The 21,933-nt window shown below is 39.7% G+C and overlaps 1 protein-coding gene across 14 annotated transcripts in view; it reads right to left on the reverse strand.

Annotated features, from left to right (window-relative positions):
- Nucleotides 1-21,933, reverse strand: part of syne1b (spectrin repeat containing, nuclear envelope 1b) — a 101,101-nt gene that overhangs the window by 6,109 nt on the left and 73,059 nt on the right. For 12 of the 14 annotated variants that reach the window (XM_088087704.1, XM_088087708.1, XM_088087706.1 and 9 more), the window contains 40 exons: nucleotides 21,668-21,877; nucleotides 21,153-21,254; nucleotides 20,931-21,050; nucleotides 20,630-20,830; nucleotides 20,309-20,482; nucleotides 19,246-19,377; nucleotides 18,711-18,907; nucleotides 18,387-18,519; nucleotides 17,594-17,776; nucleotides 17,259-17,408; nucleotides 16,814-16,990; nucleotides 16,543-16,698; nucleotides 15,832-15,987; nucleotides 15,507-15,677; nucleotides 14,705-14,838; nucleotides 14,315-14,519; nucleotides 13,895-14,077; nucleotides 13,637-13,783; nucleotides 13,392-13,546; nucleotides 12,971-13,118; nucleotides 12,790-12,884; nucleotides 12,249-12,483; nucleotides 11,665-11,859; nucleotides 11,111-11,236; nucleotides 10,559-10,714; nucleotides 9,097-9,255; nucleotides 8,499-8,665; nucleotides 8,181-8,343; nucleotides 7,436-7,623; nucleotides 7,169-7,319; nucleotides 6,855-7,037; nucleotides 5,832-5,969; nucleotides 5,057-5,248; nucleotides 4,602-4,929; nucleotides 3,120-3,188; nucleotides 2,214-2,341; nucleotides 1,739-1,865; nucleotides 961-1,172; nucleotides 287-487; nucleotides 40-168 (listed from right to left, as the gene is read on the reverse strand). In XM_088087704.1, the coding sequence (XP_087943830.1) occupies nucleotides 40-168; nucleotides 287-487; nucleotides 961-1,172; nucleotides 1,739-1,865; nucleotides 2,214-2,341; nucleotides 3,120-3,188; nucleotides 4,602-4,929; nucleotides 5,057-5,248; nucleotides 5,832-5,969; nucleotides 6,855-7,037; nucleotides 7,169-7,319; nucleotides 7,436-7,623; nucleotides 8,181-8,343; nucleotides 8,499-8,665; nucleotides 9,097-9,255; nucleotides 10,559-10,714; nucleotides 11,111-11,236; nucleotides 11,665-11,859; nucleotides 12,249-12,483; nucleotides 12,790-12,884; nucleotides 12,971-13,118; nucleotides 13,392-13,546; nucleotides 13,637-13,783; nucleotides 13,895-14,077; nucleotides 14,315-14,519; nucleotides 14,705-14,838; nucleotides 15,507-15,677; nucleotides 15,832-15,987; nucleotides 16,543-16,698; nucleotides 16,814-16,990; nucleotides 17,259-17,408; nucleotides 17,594-17,776; nucleotides 18,387-18,519; nucleotides 18,711-18,907; nucleotides 19,246-19,377; nucleotides 20,309-20,482; nucleotides 20,630-20,830; nucleotides 20,931-21,050; nucleotides 21,153-21,254; nucleotides 21,668-21,877 (6,576 nt within the window). The remainder of the gene's footprint in view (nucleotides 1-39; nucleotides 169-286; nucleotides 488-960; nucleotides 1,173-1,738; nucleotides 1,866-2,213; nucleotides 2,342-3,119; nucleotides 3,189-4,601; nucleotides 4,930-5,056; nucleotides 5,249-5,831; nucleotides 5,970-6,854; nucleotides 7,038-7,168; nucleotides 7,320-7,435; nucleotides 7,624-8,180; nucleotides 8,344-8,498; nucleotides 8,666-9,096; nucleotides 9,256-10,558; nucleotides 10,715-11,110; nucleotides 11,237-11,664; nucleotides 11,860-12,248; nucleotides 12,484-12,789; nucleotides 12,885-12,970; nucleotides 13,119-13,391; nucleotides 13,547-13,636; nucleotides 13,784-13,894; nucleotides 14,078-14,314; nucleotides 14,520-14,704; nucleotides 14,839-15,506; nucleotides 15,678-15,831; nucleotides 15,988-16,542; nucleotides 16,699-16,813; nucleotides 16,991-17,258; nucleotides 17,409-17,593; nucleotides 17,777-18,386; nucleotides 18,520-18,710; nucleotides 18,908-19,245; nucleotides 19,378-20,308; nucleotides 20,483-20,629; nucleotides 20,831-20,930; nucleotides 21,051-21,152; nucleotides 21,255-21,667; nucleotides 21,878-21,933) is intronic. The other 2 variants (XM_088087716.1, XM_088087711.1) reach the window with 1 other exon arrangement.

The raw sequence follows: 21,933 nt of genomic DNA on the forward strand, positions 1-21,933 counted from the left end.
AAGGTTTTTATGTGCACTGTATAGATTATAGCTCTGTACCGTAAGTGTTTTATGATGCTCGTGGAGCGTGTCGCTGTCTTGGATGGGGTCGATGGGAACCACCTCGTTCCTTCTGCGGTCGATGTTTTCCAACCAGAGCAGCAGACCGTGGCTCATCTCATGGAAGTCCTGTCAGTCAGACGTGGATCAGGAAAGCAGAGAGTCAGCTGGATGCATTATTACAGCTCAGTGAAACAGTCTCGTATAGACGTTCAGAATAACTGCGCCCTGCCTTAAAGCCACTTACTTGACATTGCATAAGAGCTTCCTGTAACGAAGACCTCCACTCCTCCAGTGAGCTTCCCAGTTTGTCCCAGTGGTTGTTCATGTCTTTCAGTTTGGCCTGCAGCTCTCGGGACTCCTCCGTGTCTGACTGCATAAACTCAGCACTGCACAGGTTGATGGAAAGTACAATGGCCTTGCGTTTGTCGTATGCCTTCTGCAGCTCCTGCAAACGAACGTTTTTTTTAATGAACGCAGTCATCCAGAGCAACGTGCAAAGGATGCAACACAATTAAACAAAAAGCCAACAAAAGGACTTGGTCTCAAGCGTGTCAGCCCAAATGACTTCAGGCATGAAGTTGAGATAGTCAATTGTAGCAACAATTATCACCATAGAGATACAGGAGGAGACGGTAAATGATTTTTAATCCCCTTTTGATTCTATCTGAACAAACCTGTTGGAAATAATAAGTGGGAAAATTGGAAATTTTGTGAGGACTTCACCCATGTCAGCAAGCATGTTGAGCTTTGTTTTGTATACTTCATTGCAAATTATTTCTGCAGACTTACAACATTTAGATATGTTTATGCTTTGACAGAAAAAAAGAGTGACATACAAAATTATAAATATTTAAAAGAAAAACGACAAAATATTTAAAAGATAAAAAAAAGTTATTACCAAAAAGAAAACAACACTACCTTGAGCTTTTTGATGCGCTGCTCTATCGTCTGGATGTCCGTGCTGAGGTCCAGCCTCCGCTGCTGCTCCAGCTCTTCCTCCGTCTCTCCCAGCCAAGTCCAAACTTTGTTCAGGTCGGAGTTCAGCTGCTGCCACTGCTGCTGGTTCTGCTTTGTGCGCATCTCTTTGCTGAGGTCCTGAGCCTGCAGGAGCTCCCAGCGCTCTATCACTCCTAGATCACAGGATGTGGAAAAAAGGATATTATGTAAGGTGATTTTACCAGAGTTGTATCCCACTGGACGAAAGCTCTGCACCATTTACACATCTCAACCTTTGCATTTTATATACATTTATTTAAATATATGGTTATGTAGGATGAATGCATGCAAGGCTGGGTCAGGGGTTGAAATTTTCTATCAAAAGAGACATATTTGACCAGAAAGTAATAATAATAATGTATATTTGAGCCTTATAATGATGGTAACAAAGCCTATTTATTCTAAAAAAACCTATCAACAATACTAACAGATCTTGCAAGACTTAAGCCTAGCCACCACTATTGAGATCTGGCCAAATTTAGAGGGAAAAGGCATCAGGCTGTAGACATATGAGGCACATTTTAGTTGACAGATGTTAAATATGTGTTTTATTCAGTGTATAGGCTACATATGTTTACAGTTGAATAATTTAAAAGTCACTTTAGACGTACAACAATGATAAATGAAAGCCACAGGGAGCCACTGGAGAGAGGTTAAAGAGCTGAAGCTTGTTAACTCCTGTGCTCGGGTTAAGTATTACCTGATGTTTGGGACTCTGAGCTGCTGGGATCTGCGAGCCCAGACACCGTGTCATCCTCCTCCTTCAGCTCAACGCCCATCCTCTTCACTGTGTCAATACTGCCCCGACACTCACCCAGCAGCCGCATCTACACAATGGACATATGTTAGGCTGCAGGCACTGTTTTGTAAAGTGTAATCAGTGGAAGCAGATAAAGTTACATATTTCAGGGTAGGACATAGAATTCAACCTCACGACAAAGACTTTGTTAATAATGTAAGTCCTAATCAAAATGTAAAAGTAATGTCACTGGCTGGTAGTGATGTAACAAAATATGACTGGACATTATTTAAAAACATACATTTTCTAGTCTTATAACAATGTGGTGATTGTTAGATTACATAAATCGACAAATAATAGAATTAATTATCACTTGATGTACAGTTTGCTGCAAAATAAACATTTTATTGAGAGCCTTGTTTAGAGTAACACATACATATCCCAAATACGAGGCATCCTGCTCTGTGCTCGTGGGTGTGCGACTGCGGCTGCTGTCTGTTTGTTGCAGGAGGTAGCGGCTGGGATCCAGAGGGTGAATATGTGAGTCAGTTGAGGGAACGTCTCCTGTAGACACAACATGAACAGATTATGACCAAATATTTGCTAATAATGGAAACGTGAAACCCAAGAAGAGATAAGGCCCCGTTCAGACAGAAACACAAGACGAGGAGAGCAAATAATGACTTGAAAGAAGTAGGCAGGAATGCAGGTTGGTTTCCAGACCCTTGTCACTCATGGTGCCTGTTGCAGTTTACTGTTTAACACCTCACACACTCATGACAGCGCTCTCCTGTTCTGCTTTTAATGAGAGTTACATTCTTCATTTGAAATACAGAGTTTAAAAGCATTTTTTTTAAATTCATGGTATGTGCCTCTGTGTGAACGGAGCCTTTGACAAATTTATTTTACTTCAAACAAATCTGCAGCAAGAAGTTCAGACTTGTTTACTGTGACAGTAAAACATCATGCTTTTCTGAAACACAAATAGCACATCAAAAAAAAAATCTAAAGAGGTTAGCTACAGAGCGCACTGCAAACAAAAGTAAGAAAGCCAGTTAGAAAGAAGGGTTAGGCTGAATTCCATTTCAGTTCTGATAAAAATTAGACACCAAAGCAGAACCGGTGAATTGAAGGAATAAAAATGGAATTGACCCTATCCCCCAGTGTTAGGAAGTGTTGCCATTGGTTACCATGTGTGCCCAAAGTGTGTATAAGAGAGGAAATCAACACAAATCAAAGTCCAAGCCAGTGAATAGGCTATCAGTGTGGTAAAGTATCACTCAGTGTGCAGCTGTTATTTCTGGCCCCAAACACTTGTGGCATGCTGGGGTCTGTTGCCTACCAGTGGAGGACCTCAGTGTTTTTTCTGTAAGTTTAACATAGGCCTCTGGGCTCTCTGGGATCACTACATCTGGAAGAAACATTGTACAGTACACACATTCAGCAGTGGGCATTACACTGTTTGACTCCATGATCTAATTAAACTTATCTGTTGTTTTAACCTCGTTTGATGCACCAGATGGATGGAGTTTGCAAGTTATCAGTCACAGGGAAACACAATGTGTTTACAATGTTTGGTGGCAAACCTCACCCATCCAGCATCTAAAATAAACTTTTTCAAGGACTAGGAAATACTACTGACTCCATGGCTAAAACTTTGGTTGAAACACAGATCCTACACTTGAAAAAGTAAACAGAAATTCCAGAAATTCAGACCTGGTTACTCATGATAATCCGCACACCTTGTTGTAAGCAGTTTCATGTAGGAACTATTTTCTTTCTACCGAACTACACCTGCCGACTGTACTACTGCAGAAGGAAGCTTGCATCTACTCATTGGTCAAGAGTATTGTGCTCCTGATAGCTCAAGATGTAAACATTAATGGCGTCCTCCTTTCCATGCTGTGATTTGACAGATGCATCTAGTTTGGAAAACAGAAAATAGTTCCTCCATGAAAGAGCCATTGCTGTCGAGTTTCTCAAATGCATTTTTTCATTTTTTTTGGCACAAACCGAGTGTCATCCAGTTCCATTATACTGGAGAGACGGCAGACATCTTTACGGCCGATATCAAAACTATCATTTGGCACTACAGGTAGGATCTTTTATATTTGGGGTGAACTGTTCCTTTAAGAGAGGTTCCAAGCATTAGAAAATCTATTATAAGCAATTAGACGTCTCAATGTCCTTAAATGTATTTTAGACAATATAAGATATTGTCTGGAATTTGAGGCTGCATGTTATTTTTCTGAGATATTATTTTTCCACCAGTTTTCTCGGTCTTATGTCCCCCTCTTCGGGGAGGGCAAAGGTCAAAGTCAGCTAGAACAGCACTTAAGTACTGTTTGGCATTTAGTGTTTTACTCAAGAAGACTTCAGCGGACTGATGCAAAGAGTTGCAAAATGATGAATTATACAGTGAAGAAGAGAAATTATTATTCTGTTAAAAAACAAATTGCATGACTTTTTTTTTTTTAGACTTTTACCTGATCTTTGCTTCTCTGAGAAATACTGGATACTTCACCCCTTTCATCCAGAATTCAGTAATTAATAATTATTCAAGTGAAACAACCTGAGAATTTTAGAGGGGGAAATCCCCTGTGGTCGACCTTATCAAAACTCAAAGACTTGCAACCTGCAACCTGTGACAAAGTGTGGCAACTAGACACTAACCCCCCTATTCAAGGATGCTCTTCCTTCTCACTTAACTGTTTTTGCTTCTCAAAAAAAGCCGCCATACCTCAAACACTTTTGTTCTAAATCACGTTTCTTAAAAGTCTCCGTTATCACTTCAACTTTAAGCAGAATGTGTTTGGAAACTAACCTGACAAGGCTGAGGCAGGTCGCTGGAGGAAGTCTCCCTCCTCGCTCTGCTGCTCTCTCAGGGCCCTGCTGGCGCTCTCCAGCCCGCGGCTCAGGTCGTAGTCGTGGTCCCACTCAAGAGGAATGGAGTCCACGCTGGCTGGCGTGTCCCTGCCCGAACGCTCGGTCCGGAGCTGAGCCGCCAGGGAGGCTGAGCGGCCGGAGGAGGGCAGAGGTGACAGGAAGCCATCCCCCAAACGGTCGCCCCATGGGAGGCTGGACAAATCACCGGGCTCGTCCAGCTCCAGCTCGCGGTCCGAGAATGACACTTCGGTATCGTCATCTGCAAGCTAAAGAAAAAGCAAAAACACAACATTTACAATCTGTGCTTCAGATTTGAGCACTTGGAATTGAGCCACAATAGATAGTGAAATCATGGATGACAAAAAAAAAAAAATTCTCAGTTTCAGTTCTTACAGGAAGCCGGATGAGCTTTTTGTAGTAGCGCTCCACTCTGCCAAACACTTCCTGGCAGTAGCGCTGCAGCTCCTCCAGCTCCTCCTCGATGACAGCTGCATCCAGAGGCTCACTCTTCTCTATCAGCGCCTCTCCCTGGTGGAAGATGTGCTCGATCTTGGCTGTCGTGAGAGAGATCTCCTGCTGGAATGACTGTGGGAACGAAGGAGGAAGAGCACAGATAAACAAAAATGCATTACTTGTGTTTTTCCTGCTAAACACAAGACTCTTTCAAAGTCTCAATTTACAAATAGACAACTGTTCCAAGATGTTAATTTACTGATTTGATTTAATAATTTCAATGTTCAGTATGACTTGTGAGATGGTCATCTTAGCAATATCAGTTAGTCTAGCTGCTCATCACAATCAGAAATATCAGAATATATGAAACAACAGGGCTTCATAGTTTTTAAAACATGTCAAAAATGTAACATCACAAATTCTTTCTCAATTCATATTCAGGCCTTCTACATTATAGTAAGATCATTCAAAGAGATTGTCACTTTTGAAATGAATCAAAACTGAACATGTTTTTTTGCTCACTTAGTCTGCTATAGAAATAAAATGAAAAATATTAAGTGTGCAAGACATTCTCAAATGCAAAAATCCTCAGGAATTATAAAGCTACAATAAATCTTGAACCATATATACATGCACATCTACTGGTCAATACATATAAAATAAAAGTGTAGTCATGCTTTTGAAATATTTTTCTGCTCCACTGTGACAAACCTACCCTGAGTTGTTTGATCTTGGCCTGAATGTCACACTCAGAGAAGTGTTCGATGTTGGTCAGCTGCAGGTCCATCTCTGTCAGCCACACCAGGATGCCGTCTCTGGCCGTCTCAAACTCCTCTCTCTGACTAATAAAGTGCTGCACATTTGACAAAGAGATGCTGCTGTTAGAATGATCTACACTTGTTATATATACTGTAAAATCTGACAAGCTGATCTTTAAAATTAAATCTAGGAAACTGATTGCCTACAAAACATAACTCTTCAGTAGAGCTGGGTATCAGTACTCAATACTTTCAAAGTACTGACCAACATAACCCAAATACCAAGTACTGTTGAAACTTCTTCATTCAGATGATACCTTCATTTAATCTTTTCTGTACCCAGATCTACAAAATATGACTACTTATATGGTTTTGTACAAAGCCAGTTATCACCATCAGTCTTTGGTTGAATGCAACATGTGATTGGCCCACAACACCAGCAGCTACAACCCAGACGGTGAAGTCAAGCACTGTGTATTTGTTGTTTTTGGCAGTTCGACATGTCTAGATGCCACCAAAAATGGCTCCCTGTGGAAATGGCTCAACTTCTGATGGTATTTAACACAACTGAATGATTCCATTCAAATGATGGGTATTGAATGCAGTCGCAAGAAAATGGTATTACTTGAAGGGTACTGTATTAGTGCTGATAACAATATGTATTTATGTATACTTATGTCAACATAGATTAAGACTACTTAGATTTAATTTCCTTTTTCAAGGCAATCGGTATACTGAGTTTATATTTTTTTGTAATATCAACTTTTACTAACCTGTAACAACTTTTTACAGATTTTGCAGTAATAGACTAGTGATGTATAATGTATGCAGTGTAAACTAAGTATTGTTAGTCATTGATTAAACATAGAATTAAACACACAGGCAGAACACACACATGCTACTGTGTAACAAAAATTCAGTTAAGTGTGTGGAAACTTTGATTTCACTAAAAGAACAACATGAATGTATGATGTGTGTACCTTAAGCCTGCGGAGGATGGATGCCACCCTCTTCTGCAGGTTGTCCCATCGCTGATTGGCATCTTGAGCCATCTCCCTCAGACGACAGGAAGAGTCAGTGCGGTTTTCTCTGGCCAGGCGGCGATATTGCTTATTGATTAACTCCAGCTGGGTTAGGCTTTCATGGACTTGTCTCTGAAAGGCCTACAGAAACATATAATCATATTAATATGTTTCTAATGAAAAGCACCATCCCACTGGGTCAAGAAAAAAGGAATTTGTCATGTGTCCTGTCTCCGTTTTTTTATAGTTTACACAGAATAGTTTTGAAATACCTCAAATTTCTTAAGTTCCTCCTTGGCTACAGTGTAAAGTACACCAGAGGAGTTGGGCAGAGCAGCAGTCTTCTCTGAAGTGGCCAGCCACTCCTCAAATCGTGCAAAGTCATCTAGGAATTTCTGCCACAAACGCCACGTCTCCTCAATCCTAACAGAGGGAAACACTAGTGAAGGTGTGGTTGGGAAAACGCAATATTTACATAACTACTACCTGTTTTCAATCCATACTATATTTTTGTTTTCATCCAACATCTGACATCTTACTTGAGTCTCCTCTCCATAGACAAGGCACAGATGCTCCTCCAGCGGCGATCAAGGCTACGAGTCGCCTGCTGGATGGAGTCGCACTCTGCATCAGTTGCGCAAGCGTCACAGTCGTGCAGGAGAACCTCGCAGAGATTCAGTACAGACGCCACTCCTGTACTGTGCTTCTCAATGTCACGCTGAAGCTCCTGAGTGGTGAGAAAAGATTATCATATATTTAAACATTTTTTAAAAATATTTATAATTTTTAAACAGTTTTAGGCAAAATACTTGAAGTTATTTTGTTTCTTTACTTTTGCATTTATTTATTTATTATTGCTAATTTTCCAGTAATATACTTTTAATATTTAGTAATTTCTTGCTAATTTTAGGGTCATTTTTCAAAGAAAAAGCCAGTTTGCAAAGGTTTCAAAGGGTTAAAGGACCACAGAAATATATGCTATTCGTAAAAAGCGTTCTTATTTTAGCTGGCCCATTTAAGTAAACTGCACATTTTTTAGACATCTTGATATGCCCCCTCTGTCAGGGGGATTGACTATCTTGGCAAAGGAAAGTGCTCACTCGGGTGGATTTTAACAATGTGTGCACAATATTTTTTTTAGAAATAAGCCTTTTTGTGTGTACAGAAGAATTCTTAGATCTTTTATTTCAACTTGTGAAAAATAGGTGTAAATACAAAAAAAAAAAAAAAAAATTTTTCAGCAATTCAGTGTACATCTATGTACTGTAGTGTACATTATGTTACCTGCTGCAGATCGAGCTTTCTCTGAATCTCCTGGAAGTCACAGCAGTCGTAGGCGATGGGTTTGGACAGCTCGGTCTCGATGTGGGCCAGCCAGGACCGAAGGCTGCTCATGTTCTTATCCAGCTGCTGCACGGCCACCAGAGTTTCTCTCAGCTTCTTCACTCTTTAACATTATTCATACAACTCTGTCAGTAAAATCTAATTCAACATTCTCTAAAAAGTAATGAAAACAGCAATGGTTTTGTGTTTTATTCTGTATGTACTGGACAAATCAGAGGACTATTTGAGCTAGTCAGATGTGAATGTGTGTCCCTTCACCTGGCTCCAATGAGATCCAGGAGGTGCTGCCAGCGGTCGCTGACTTTGTTGAGTTTTTGTTCAATTTCAGCTGCTTTGCTCTTGTGACTGGCTCTAGCCAGGCGCTCTCCCAACAAGTGCAGCTGCAGCTTGTTCTCCTCAGCCACAGTGATCTCCTCCTGGTAGTCCTGAGACACAACGCAGCGAAACCAGAGTGAAAAACTTTTAATGCTGTACTCAAAAGCAACAGCATGAGAATTGGAGTCAGTAAAATGTATTTTTTAGCTACAGTTAGTTTTAACGTTCATGGCCAATTAATATGTAAGATGCAGAAAATATGTGAGACAGGAAAGGAAAAAAAAGAGATCACTGAAGATATATTGTTTTTTACTTCCGCAGCAGCAGTCACATCTCCTAAATCATCACTCTATCAGTCGTAGCATAGGGTGGGATTATAAGAAGGCAACAGATGAAACAAGGATGAATGACAGATGCATCACTAGAAGTTTTCCATCCAAATGTTTAAAATAATCAGCAGACTCTGCTTTTTTAAAAACAACTGTACTTATGTCAAATTTTTGCACAAGGAGTTGGATATATCTGAGATATCTCTGCTTACCTTGCGGAGCTTCTCGATCATCTCCTCAATGCTGATGTCTCCATTTTGGGAGACCTTGCTCTCCATGTTGGTGAGCCACTCGCAGAGCTCTTTGTACTTTTCGCTGAATACGGTCCACTCATTCAGCTTCTCGCTCACCTGCTGCCGGCGCAGTGACAGCTGCAGAGGCACAGCGATACATATTCAGTTAAGTGTATCACTGCGCAAACTGCATAAAAACAATCAATGCATGTTAAACTGTAACAAAATTGCATTCATGTCAAAAAGGTCTAAAACGGAAGCGGCATTACAGAGATCACTGCACCGTGACTGATTCATTTGCATCAAGCAGCGAGTGTGTGCTCCTGTGTATTTCCTGTGTGTGTGTTTTATCTACTCTGAACAGGATGCGACCATGACATTGAGGTTTAACTTTGCACACATAGGCAACTCCTCTAGACAAGAAAGTTCCTTTTTAAAATTTGCAGTGAAATGACATTCAAGTAATGAGAAACAGTTGGTGTATTCAGTTAGTGCAGTCAATGTGAGAGAAGAACAAAAAGGAAATGCCTTTTTTAGACACTTGTTTTATTTTTCTAAGTCCTAAAACTGTTTTTTTAAATGCCTTCAAAACTTAGCACCGGATATTTTATGCAAATTTATCAGCGGGCAAAATAGTGGTAGGAACACCAGTGGCACAGCGAGCGGCAGATGCAAAATTTTTATTATTTTATAATGTCTTATAGTTGAGTGTTGTAAGTGCATGTATCCATTATATGTATCTTTTTTTGTTTTGTTATTCTATGCAATCTTGATGTAAATATTTACCTTTTTCTCTTTGTTTTACCATAATTGTTATTGCATGCACCTTACTGTATGTTACCTTGATATCTTCATTTCGGTTCTTTTTTTCGTTTTCTTTACTAAAAGCCTAACTTAAAGACAGGTGTTAGCAACTAGCAAAAGCTATAATCTCTACATGTGAAACATCAGTTACTACAGCTTGTTTGTAACAGGCTGAAGTTGTACTATGTTAATTTGCATTGCCCCTATTAAATAAACTATATAAATAAATAAAATATTAATGTTATACTATGAATTTAAAGTCTGAACATACAAACATTCTCCGTCAGTAAGATTCAGTTTCATGTCTAAAATTCATAGTTAATAATATAAATATTCTGTAATTTGTGTTTATGATTGTAAACTGTAACTGATGTTGTTGATACTAAATTACAACAGTCTTAAAATTTTGTTTGACACTAGCACCACTATTTGGCATTTCAAGGAACTGCAGAGACAAGATCAGTGCATCAGAAAGTGAAGCTTACAATAAGTTGTAAATACTTTGTGATACAGGTCGAGGCTATGAAGTAATTGTCCATAGTTTTATTTGAATAATGCTCCAGTGGCTGATCAGATATGCAGTATACTGTTTATTCAGAAAATCAGTGATGCACAGGCAGTGTGTGGTGAATTGTACCTGGTGGCAAATTTCGTCCCATTGTCGATGCAGCAGCTCAATTCGCTCCTGCAGGACAGACAGGTCCTCAGCAGTGATGTAGCAAGACAGGGACTCTCGCAGCACAGTCAGATGGGCCAGATCCCCAGTCCAGCCGTCAAATGTGTTCTCCAGGTCCTGTTATTGCAACAAAAGTGATATTATTGTAACATTCATTATTAAATCTTGCACACAAAACTCTTACCAACACCTCAAGTCCTGAACAACATTAATTAAAGTCCACTATTTAGGAAAAGGTCCCTAATGTGCTGCTGACTTTGAGCCTTGTTTTATCAGTATATGAGGTCTCCTTTGTGTAAAATTGCCACTTAATATTTAAGACTTACCTTACATAACAGTAATTCCTCTATCCCTGCGTATATAAACTTTATTTTCCTGTTAATGTTGGAGTCTAAGGACTTTTTTTTCTATTTGTAAATAATTTTATGACTGAGATATTTAAGTGACATACTGAGTGTAAGTTCTATGCTGAAAATCCTAAAATAAAGGTTTTAAAAAAAATAAGATAGTTACCTTGCAGCGCATCTGCTCAGCTTGCAGATCCTCATGGTGATCAGGAAGAGGCTGAGAAAGCTGCCGTTTGAAGGCTCGAAGTTTCTCTAGTGATCCACCGATACCTCTCTCACATCGCTCCCAGTCCTGTAGAGGATACAAACAATAAGTGCACCTGCATCAGCACAATATAACTTAGTTTTAAACAGAATACAGAATACAGAGAATACACAGAATAACAGGCCTGATGGTACTCTCGGAGTATGGCAATCTTGAATCAGGAGATACTTTAGATATTTGCTCCAGGAGCACACAGATTTGAGGTAACAAACTTATTTGAGGAATAACATTTCAAGACCAAAACATGAAGTGAATAAAAGATACATTTATCTTTAATGTGTATTTTAACTTATTTGGCCATAAGTAAACGCTGGTTGTACCTCTTTGAGGAAATTTTGAAAGAACATTAAAAAAGCTTACAAACTCACTATAATACAAAAAACATTGATAGTATCTCCTAAATGAGGTTGAGATTCCCTGTTCTCCCCACGCTGCTGACAATGTGCCTGGTTTACCTTTAACAAAGTGGCGAGCTCTTTCTTCTGTTCTTCCAGGCAGATGCTGGCATGTTTCCATCGCTCCTGGATATCAGTAAGCTCCGCCTGTAGAGCCACCTCTGCCCGGCTATCAGCTGACAGGAGCAGTTGTCTGCCAGCCTCCACTGTCAGGATGTAGCTGCCCTGCTGACGCTGCAGCACCTTTTCCTTCAGCTGAACCACAAAGCACAATCACACAGACCTGTCACTCTCCAGCATATGTAAACACTACTTACAGTTACCTCTGTGTGAGTATCAAATACGTTTATCACATCAAGAAAAATGAGACACAATTGATTTTTTTAAGCCTCTTTGAATCCAGTCTGCCTCAGTCACTGCTGTAGCTCTATATTTTCCAGGTGGATCTATTCTCTCCACATTTATCATTTAAGATTTTGATCTTGGAGGATTTTTGCCAGAATCCACTTCATAATATTTCTTAGTCACTCTGACAAACATATATGCCTGTTCTGGAGAGATCAGGAGGATGACTAACACAAAATCTGCATCTTTCTGTCCAGCACAATCTAGATAAATCTGAGATAAGATTTTACATTATGTACCTGGACTGCGTCCAGCATGGAGCGCGCTTGTTGCAGAGGCACTGTAGTCCCTGCCTGAAGGGCCTCTGCGGGATGGGAGATCTCCACCAGCCATTTGCGCAGCTTTTCCACCATTTCCCTGTAGCGCTGCCACTGACGGATCAGACCGTCAATGATGCCTCGCCTCTGCTGAGCACGGCGCACTACGCCCTGCCACTGGTTACTCAGGAGAGCCAACTTCAGATTGAACTCATCTCTGCAGAAGAGGGAAGAAGTATAATTAACAAAGGAAGAGTTTTGTGGTTAATAAAGAGCATTTGATTTACTTTTGGTCTCAAAATCTCCAGTTCAGTTTAGTTCAGTTCAATTTATTGTTATTCAAAACCTGTTAAAAGCATGAAGGCAAGAAATTAGTTTCCCAGGTCCAACAGCGTACAGAATAAATAATAGTAGCGAAAATAAACCTTACAAATAAATAGTAATAAATAACCTAAAAACCAACTACTCAAGAGTAATATCATTCAAAATATAGAGCTTTTATATTTGACTTTGGGCACTTTACCTGTCATCCACCTGACCCTGCTCTAACATCCTCTGTCCATCACTGATGATTGAGTGGAGGATCTGCTGCCGGCTGAACATCTCAGCTTGGAACAACTGAAAGATAACATATTGATAATTAATGATTCATAAATAGAAAGGAAGGCAGTTTTCAGGGTCTTTCACTTCAAAGGGACTCCAACCTCATGAGCTTTTTGCTGCTCCATCAAACTCTGGTAGTTCCCAGATATTTCCACTGCCAGATTCTCCTCCGTTTGGACCAAGAACTCCATCCAAGTTTCACACTTCTCCAGGAAGGTCTGCTGCTGCAGCAGGAAGGACTGGAGTTTGCTGCAAGGAGCAAATAAAATATGTAATTTTGATGCCATCCTATTGAATCATGTCCATCACATAGGATATTAGCCATTGCAGTACATCTGTGGTGTTTTTAACATTATCTGTGCCAGTTGTTTATTCAGTTATTCAAATGACAGTTTTAACTTCTGTATAGTGTCTTGAAAATGTACCAGGGCAGATTCATTTATTTAAAAATGTATTTCCACAAATGGATATAATCTTGTGAAGTTATCTTTAACCTTTTACCATATGTTTTGTGTGTCATACCTGAATCTCTCTGTGGTCTGTGCTGAGGCTGTAGACCAGCTCCTGTTGAGGTTCTGCATGCGTTTGATCTCTGAATCGTTGAGAGGGAGCCGGTAACCGAGCTCATTAAGACGCTCCAGTTCAGGAGCCATGCTGCTGAATTTCAGCATGAGCCTCTGTGGAAGACGAGAGAATTGACGAATGTCTCCACTTCAGAATAATCAGTAAAATTTAAAGTAACTGACAAAAGGAAGACATAAAAAAACCTTGAGCTCCTCCATGCGGTCTTGGATGACTGTCGGGTCGGTGGAGCCGTTGGGATCTTGCACCTTCAGAGCCTCCTCAGCTTCAACTATCCAGCTCCCCAGTGAATCCAGCTGATCGTTAAAGGTTTCATAGTCTTGAACTCCAGTCTGGTGCAGAAAAGAAATGTCAGCAACTCATCAGTGTAACAATTATGATACTAACGACTTAAATGGACAACTCAGAGTGAAAACTATTTGTCACGAAGCCCTTTTCTCAACCTGCAGTGCGGTGAGCTGTCTGCTAAGAGCCTGTTCCACAGCAGTCAGCCGCTGGGTGAGCGAGAGGTGATCTGACTGGATGGCAGACGCTGCTGATGTGTCTACTTGTTGTTTCAGCTGATCCCCCAGTTGTTGAAGAACCTGCAGGGAGGCCTGAACTGGAGCTTGGGAGCGAAGCACCTCCTGAGACAAAACACTCATAACATTTAGAGTATGTTTTTCGTTTTTTTTTTTAAAATCCTACATGGAAAAAAGTATATGCATCAATTGGGAAGCACACAAATGTGGGGACAAAAATCTTCTTAACTCGAAGACGAAACATAATATCATTACATACGGCCTTAAAACACACAGTCATTTACTGAATGTTATTTTAGATGTAAAATGAGTAAACAGTGCCACAGCTGCGTCCTCACTCACGCTGCATTCTTGGATCCAGTCAGACACTTCCTCGTCAGCGATGTCCTTGCTGCAGGCGAGCTTGAGGAGCTGGTCGGCCTTTTCCTCTTGCAGCTGGATGCTGCTGCAGCTCTGCTCATGAAGCTCCTTGTAGCGCTGCCACAGCTGAAGCAGGGCTTTGCTGCTTCTCAGACGCTCCGCAATCTCCTCCAGTAAGCCCGTCCATCTGGGTGCAAATATGACATGAATCAATGTGAGGGATAATGAAAAGAATTAAAATCTGGCTGCACCTCTATCAGTAACATTATAACATGTGCCTTGATAGTAAAAATGCCTTACTCAATAAATATTTCATATTCTTCGAAAAAGCAAACTAACAATTTCAGAAACATCAGAGTTCGTTAAGATCACCTTGCATTGACGTCCTTGAGTGCGTTGTTGAGAGAATCTGACACTGAAGGATGACACTCCCTCAGCAGCTGGTGGGTAACAGCACCAAACTTTCTGAGACTGCTCTCCTGTTTCTCCAGCTCCTCTTGTAAATCCTTCAAACATGAAAAAAAGCAGTGCTTAGTACACTAGCAAGGATAAACAGTATCTAAGACCAAATTGAGAAACATTCCCCTGATTGACTTTTCGATTTTATTGCAAAATACACACACAAGTCAGGCCTGACACCCTGGACATTACCCACTATCATTTTCCTTTTTTTTAAAAAATATTTTGTATTTATTTTTTTACTTATTTATTTTTATATACTTTTTTATATATTTATTTTTCTCATCATTTCTACGTCTTTATATTACTAAGCACTAACTTTACTAATGTTCTATCTGGGATTATTATATTTTATTTAATTTTCTGTTATTTTCCAAATTTACTGTACAATTCTACTGTTTCTTAATTGCACTGGCCACTTGCTACTTATGAAAGAGGTCTGTGAGATGGTATGGTTTTAGACTGAATAAAGTTTATGGTAAGGTTCTGATAAGTCTTTGTAAAAAAATAATAATAATAATTAATTAAAAAAAATATATACACATATATCGTCTATTTTCTATTTGCTCTACCTGCTTATTTCAATAAAACATTGAAATATAAATACACATATAAATACATATAAATGCAATAAATGTAAACAATAGTGTCTGGATGGCTTCATGCCAACGGACAGGTTTAAAGAATCATAAACCACCTCTTGATCACAACATACCTGCAGACTTTGGACCTGCAGCTGAACAGCCTCCAGAGAGCCTGTGAGGAGGCGGAAACGAGAGACAGAGTACCGTCCCTCCATCAGGTAGCCATTAATCTCTTCTGAAGCTTTCTTGTAGAGACTCCACTGATCCAGTACTGACTTCAGGCTGATTTTCAGTTGTCCTATCTGTTAAAGAAGAAATAAAACACCAACAGTGACATTCAGTGAATTGTAAAGACCGGACAAGCAGAAAGAGCAGAGTAACACAGAATAGATGGGTGTAACTGTAACACATAAAAAACACAGAGTAGAAATAGAGAAAGTGAACAGGGGAGCTTACCAAGTGGTCCAGGTTTGCCCAGGTGTGATTGACACCCTGGAGTGTCTCCATGACGATAGCACAGGCCTCATCGGTCTTGTTCTGGACGAGGGCACAGCCCTGCTCCTCCACCCTCTCTAACTCTTTCTCTTTGTCCTTTACCAATTCTTCCATTTCCTGAAAGATAACAGTTTTCACATGCTAAAAACCTTTGACTTAACGAGGAAATCCCAATCATTTTCATCAAGTCTCGTACTGAAATATCGTTGAAGAAAATGTTGGAAACTCTAGTGATAATAGTTTGCTGAGCTGGAGTATAGAAAGCATATCTTGGTATTAAAGATTTTCAATGTCACCACTGAATATGTAGTCATTTTTGACAATGTATAAGTTTGCATAATTTAATAATGAGACTTCTTCTTTAAAAAGACTTAGACACAAAACATACCAGAAAAGCAAAAGGGTCCTTTCCATAATACAAAACATTAAAAAATACCAATCTGAGCCTGTTAGTGGCAAAACCGAGAAGTTTTAGTGGAAGTTAATTGATGGGGCGCACCTGCCCCAAGTGGTTACATTGCAGCCTGTTTTGTCACTGCTAGCTACTGGACACAAAACATTCGAAAATGGTGTCCAGATTGAAATATGCCAAAGTTTTTCTTTAAAATATGTGATAATCACAGTATGTATGGATATATATCATGTTTTGACAAAGAAGGAAGAGAAGCCTACCTGGCAGTCTTTGAGAGCATTCTGCACGGATGTTAAATCCTCTATCCGGTGTTTCCTCTTTAACCTTTCTTCCTGATATGCCATCCAGGACTTCAGGGCCTGAACGCTGCTCTCATACTCCAACCACATCTCCAAAAGGCTCTCCAGGAACTGGATCTGGAAGTTGTTGTGTTTTTATAACAAATTTAACTGTAACATCCTGATTTTGCATTAATATATATCAATAACTGTTTGTTTCTTTCATTAACAATATCAAGGTCTATGGCCTCACCCTCTCATTGATGCGGCCTTGTAGGATCTGCCAGCGTCGGTTCATGGCTCCAAGTCGCTCAGCAAAGTCTGTCTTGTCACTGCGCTTGCTCTCCACATCTTGACCACTGATCTGAAGCACTGACTGGTTGACAAAGTCCACAGTCAGCTGCTTACAGCTTAGGTCGACTCTGAAGCCCTGAATCGAAAGAAGACAATAGTGAAATCACAAGCACAATGGCAGACACAGAGTCAACAACAATTATACATTACATCATCAGGTTAGTACTACTTTAAACAAGATATACGCAAAGATGCAACTGAGACAAACATTTAGAATATGGCAGACACAAACCTTTTACATCCTTGAAATGCATGAAATATTTAACATGTGTGTAGCTTTTACATTAAAGATTCACATCATACGCTTTGCAAACAAAGCGTCAAATAATCTGAAAAATCTGTACCTTGTATTTTTGCAAGTAGTCCTGAATCACATTAGATCCCACTGCACTTTTGAGGTTTTCTTCATCCTCCTCAATGACATTCTCCATCAATGATATCCAGTTAAACAGCTCAGAAATGGCATGACGGGAGGCCAACTTCTCCATTTGGATCTAAATAAACGTGAACCCGTTGAATCAACATGTTGAACATCCAGAATAAGAAAAAATGCACATGATGCCACGGTGAGGGAAAGCTTAAGTAAAAACTTCTGCATAAGAGTGAAGCGGCAGAAAGGTGTAATCCTATTTGCTCTGCAGCAGCTAAGCCTGTTCAGGCTGGCCGCATGTGACGATACCTGATGCAGCTTCTCCTGGACCACTGGGATGCGTGTGAGCAGCTCAGTCCACTGAGTGTCGATGCGTGCCAGGTCAGACCGCAGCACCACAGTGTCCACTTTCTTCAGACGCAGCAGCTGGTTGCCCTCTGTGACCACTGAGCTCTTCAGGCTGGACTTGCCCTCAACTTCCTTTGAAAATTCCTGAGACAGACAGTGACAGGAATCAACAATATAATATAACAATACAACAATATATAATAATAATCAATATTTTACTGTAAAGTGAAGCGCTTATAAATGGGGTCATTGGAGTCACAAAAGTATGGAGATAAAATAAAATTAAAAAAAATGTAAAAATAGTTTTTGCAAAAATGTTTTCATCTTTATATTTCAAAACTTTATTTATTTATTTATTGTTTTATTTATTCATCCTTACAAGTCCATATTTTTAAAAAATGTACTTATTCATTATTTTATTTACACATTTATATATTATTTATTAATCTTTATATTTCTACACTTTTAAATTTTTCTTATTTATTTTATTGTTTATTTAAATTTGCAAATTAAAAAAAAAAGTTTTATTTATTATCTTTATATTTCCACATTTCTTTTCTTTTCTTTTCCTTTTTTTTTTTTTTACAAGACTGCTATGACTCCATCCTAAACCCAAGCTGTCTTAATACACATAAATTTAGTAGTGCTAACCAGTGTCTACTGGTTGAAGCACTGTTGCTGCCGCAGGGCCTGAAGCTCTGGATCAATATAGGTTTAAAATGCAAAAGAAATCTAAAAAAAACTGTGGTCTTACAAGGAAAGCAGAGAGATGGTCTCTGACAGTCTCCAGCTCCTGTGAGACTAACACCGCCTGCGTATTCCAAAACTCCAGACGCTCCAGAGCAGACTGAAGCCATTCGCTAAGCTCTGCACACTCCCTCTGATACCTGGAAGAAAACAAAAGTTCAGTCACAGAAAAATATAATGCAACAACACTGAGTTCAGATATCACATGTACAGACTTTCGATAAATTTTATTTTGTTCACATCTTAAAAACCCTTCTCAAAGATAAGAATTTCAGTGTTTCCTATGGGAGACCATTTGTATTTGAAGTTCTGATTCTGATGTGTTTCTGACCTGGTCCAGTGTTTTAGGATGGCCTCCAGGCGCTGCAGTTCCTTGTTGACCTTGCTGGTGTTGTTGAGCCAGTGTTCCCCCAGCAGGGCGAGCTGGTTTTCCAGTGCGGGACAGCAAACTGACAGCAAGAGATGTTTGCCCTCATCCAGGACCTGGTGGAGCTTGTGCTGGTTCTCTGTCAGCCTCCCCTTTAGACCCTTTACAGGGAATGGAAAAGGAACAGGCAGACCACAAAATCTTAGAAAAGTGACATTGTAGGTGGAGGTGAGTGCCAGAAAATTAAAAAAAAAGTAAAGCAAATCCTCCGAGAGTAAAACAAAACAACAGCAAGGAGCTCAAAGAGGAAAAGAAACGAACAAGTGTGTGCTCATTTTGAATTTTGTTATGTCCTCCTTGTTTACAGATCAAATCTTACCATAATACCTCATGTCATTCCTACTTAATTATCATTATTGTATCAAAACAAGGAACCTTGTAAAGACTTTTTATGATCATTATGTCATATCCTAAAATCTGCACTGATGTCATTTTGTACCTGATACAATGAGATTCTGTCCATGAGCCTTTCTTCATTCTCCTCCACCAGGCCAACGGTCGGGATATTCCCTTCAACGGCCTCCAGCTGGCGGTTCAGACTCTGGTAATCCTGCACCAAACGGCACCAAGTCTGAAAATAAAGAATACATTTAAAAATTTTAAAGTGGACTGCATTTATTTATAAGTAAACTCTAGAGAAAGAGTCAAATAAATTACAGCCACTGTTGTGCTCTCCTGTCAGGGAGGAAAAATAAGATTTCCAGTACAATGTGGGTAAACTTAGCTCTAGAGCCCACCCAATATATATCAGACAGTTTTATCTGCCGGCAGTGGCCCATCAAAAGATAAATCATCATCTACTTATATGTTGTCTGATATGCACCATTTCGCAAGTTTATTTCCAGTAACATAATGCAGAAAAATATGCTTAGAGTAATTCAGAATGACCCAATTCCCAAAGAAGTTTACTGTTTCAGTGCACTGATTTTATTTTTGTCAATGAATTTATTGTTAAACTGTAATATATCCTACCTTCAGTATATATCTTTATGGCAAGTATTGCATAACTGCAAATATATGATATATCGGCGCATACATCAATATCGGTATATTTTACTAATATTGGTTTGGGTATCAGCCCAGAAAATACAGTATTGGTCAGGCTCTGCTAAGCTCCTTTAGCTTTACTTTTCAAACAGGATGCTTTCCCAATTCATAAATATATATAATATATATTCATAATAATATATATATATATATATTTTTTTGGGAAAAGCAGTTTCGAGCACACAAAGAGAGTTGGACACAACTACTGCAGTACATTTGGCATGCCATGGCATGGAAATATATTTCTTTAATGTGAAAAAACACATATAAACAACACTATTAAATAATTCCCGCACCACTAGCAAATAAAAAATCTTCTGGACCAACATAATTTTTCACATCTTCGGGTCAGAAAAATAGCATTTCAAATAATGACAGTCAGATTTCCTATTATCTTATTTGAATTTTTTCCAAAGAAAAATAATGGTTAACACAAATAGTATTTCCTCTCTCACCTCCAGGATACATTCCAGCTCGACTCCTTTACTGTGCGCCTCTTTGAGGACGCTCTGAGCTTCAGCCAGCGTCTCTTCCAGGGCCTGACTCTCTTTGGGAAGCATCAGAGCACTGATTTTTCTGAAGTACGTTTCTGTTAGAATCATATGGGACTCCAGACCCTGAAAGAACTCCTAGAAAACAAGATCATACAAAAATGCCAATTAATTTTCTCTCAGTAGTGTATCCAGCTTATGGCTACATGTTCAATGTTTCACACCACTGATTATAGATATTTGTCAATTCCTTCCAGCTGAACAAAGCTCCCACATCGACCCAACCTTATGTTTGTCCAGGTGATTCTGGACTTCCTCCACAGAGCTGGCAACGATCCTCTGATCTGCGGCCATCTTGTCTTTGGCTGTGTCCACCAGGTCAGCGAGGTCCTGCAGAGCACGCTCATACTGCTCCTTCAGAGCCATGTTCTGGTTCAGCCCACTGCGCCGGGAACCCACTGTCATCACCAGCTCCTCGTAGGAATCCTGAAACCACACATGAAGAATATAAATAAGTAAAACGGACACTGGGCAACTTTTACTTCTTGGTTTTCTTCAAATCAGAGCTGTCCGTGATGCACACCACCTGGAGTTTTAGTATTTTGTTTGTTGATATCTGATCTGCCTGCAGTGCTGCTCCTCTGGTTTTCAGCTCCGTTATCCTCTGTTCAAAGTCTTTCAGGCTCTCCTCAGCACTGGCAATCACCTGAGACGAAGAACATTCACAATCATTCTTTGTTCTCTGTATATTTGATGGGAGATAAGCAAAGTGTGTGTGCGTGCACATCTATGCCAAAGCTTGCATCACCTCCAGCTGTTTAGAGGCTGGTCTGTCCATGGCTCCAGCTAAGGCCTGTAGGATCTGGCACTTGGTCTCAATTAAAGCAGTTTGGAGAAGTTGCAGCTCAGTCTGTAAAAGACAAAAAACAATTTATACAACATATATATTAAGCTATATTGAGTTAAGATAGATATAATACTCACACTAGTTATACAGACATTTTTGTGTGTTTTACAACTGTGTCAGGAGTCAGCAATTTAATTCTGAAGAAACATTGTTGTTTATAGTATAGAGCCAGGGCTGTATAGAAACGTGATTTTTTTCCCACAACTATTGGACCATGAGGGGAAAATCACTGAATTTGACAAAAAGTGTTCTGTATTAGAATTGCTGATTCACTGGAAATAACATGTACTGAACATTTATTAGCTCTGCAATCTGTCAATTTTAGCCAGCATTTCGGTTTTATAGTCAATATTTATCAAGAAAAATTAAACATCGAAGTCCCTTGAAAAGCAAGACATTCAAAATTTGAAGCAAACCTGGTAGGCCGTGAGCTCATGTGCCTTGGTCCTCATGTGGTCACAGCGTTGCCCCAGAGCGCAACCCAAAGCTCCCAATCTCTCCTTCAGGCAGTCAAGGTTGTCCTCTAGCAGCGATCTGTCCTCTTGTCTCAACCCTGAAGACCCAGCTAGCAGAGCCTGACTGAGCTTCACCTCCTCTGTGACGTGTCTCACATCGTTCTCTAAGGTCTGCAGGAAAGATCAGAAACAGTGCAGGAAGATTTTTAAAAAAATATTCAACTGCA

The sequence above is a fragment of the Plectropomus leopardus genome, chromosome 14, assembly GCF_026936395.1.
Source record: "Plectropomus leopardus strain MGB_pleo_1.0 chromosome 14, ASM2693639v1, whole genome shotgun sequence".
NCBI classification, from domain to species: Eukaryota; Metazoa; Chordata; class Actinopteri; order Perciformes; family Serranidae; genus Plectropomus; species Plectropomus leopardus.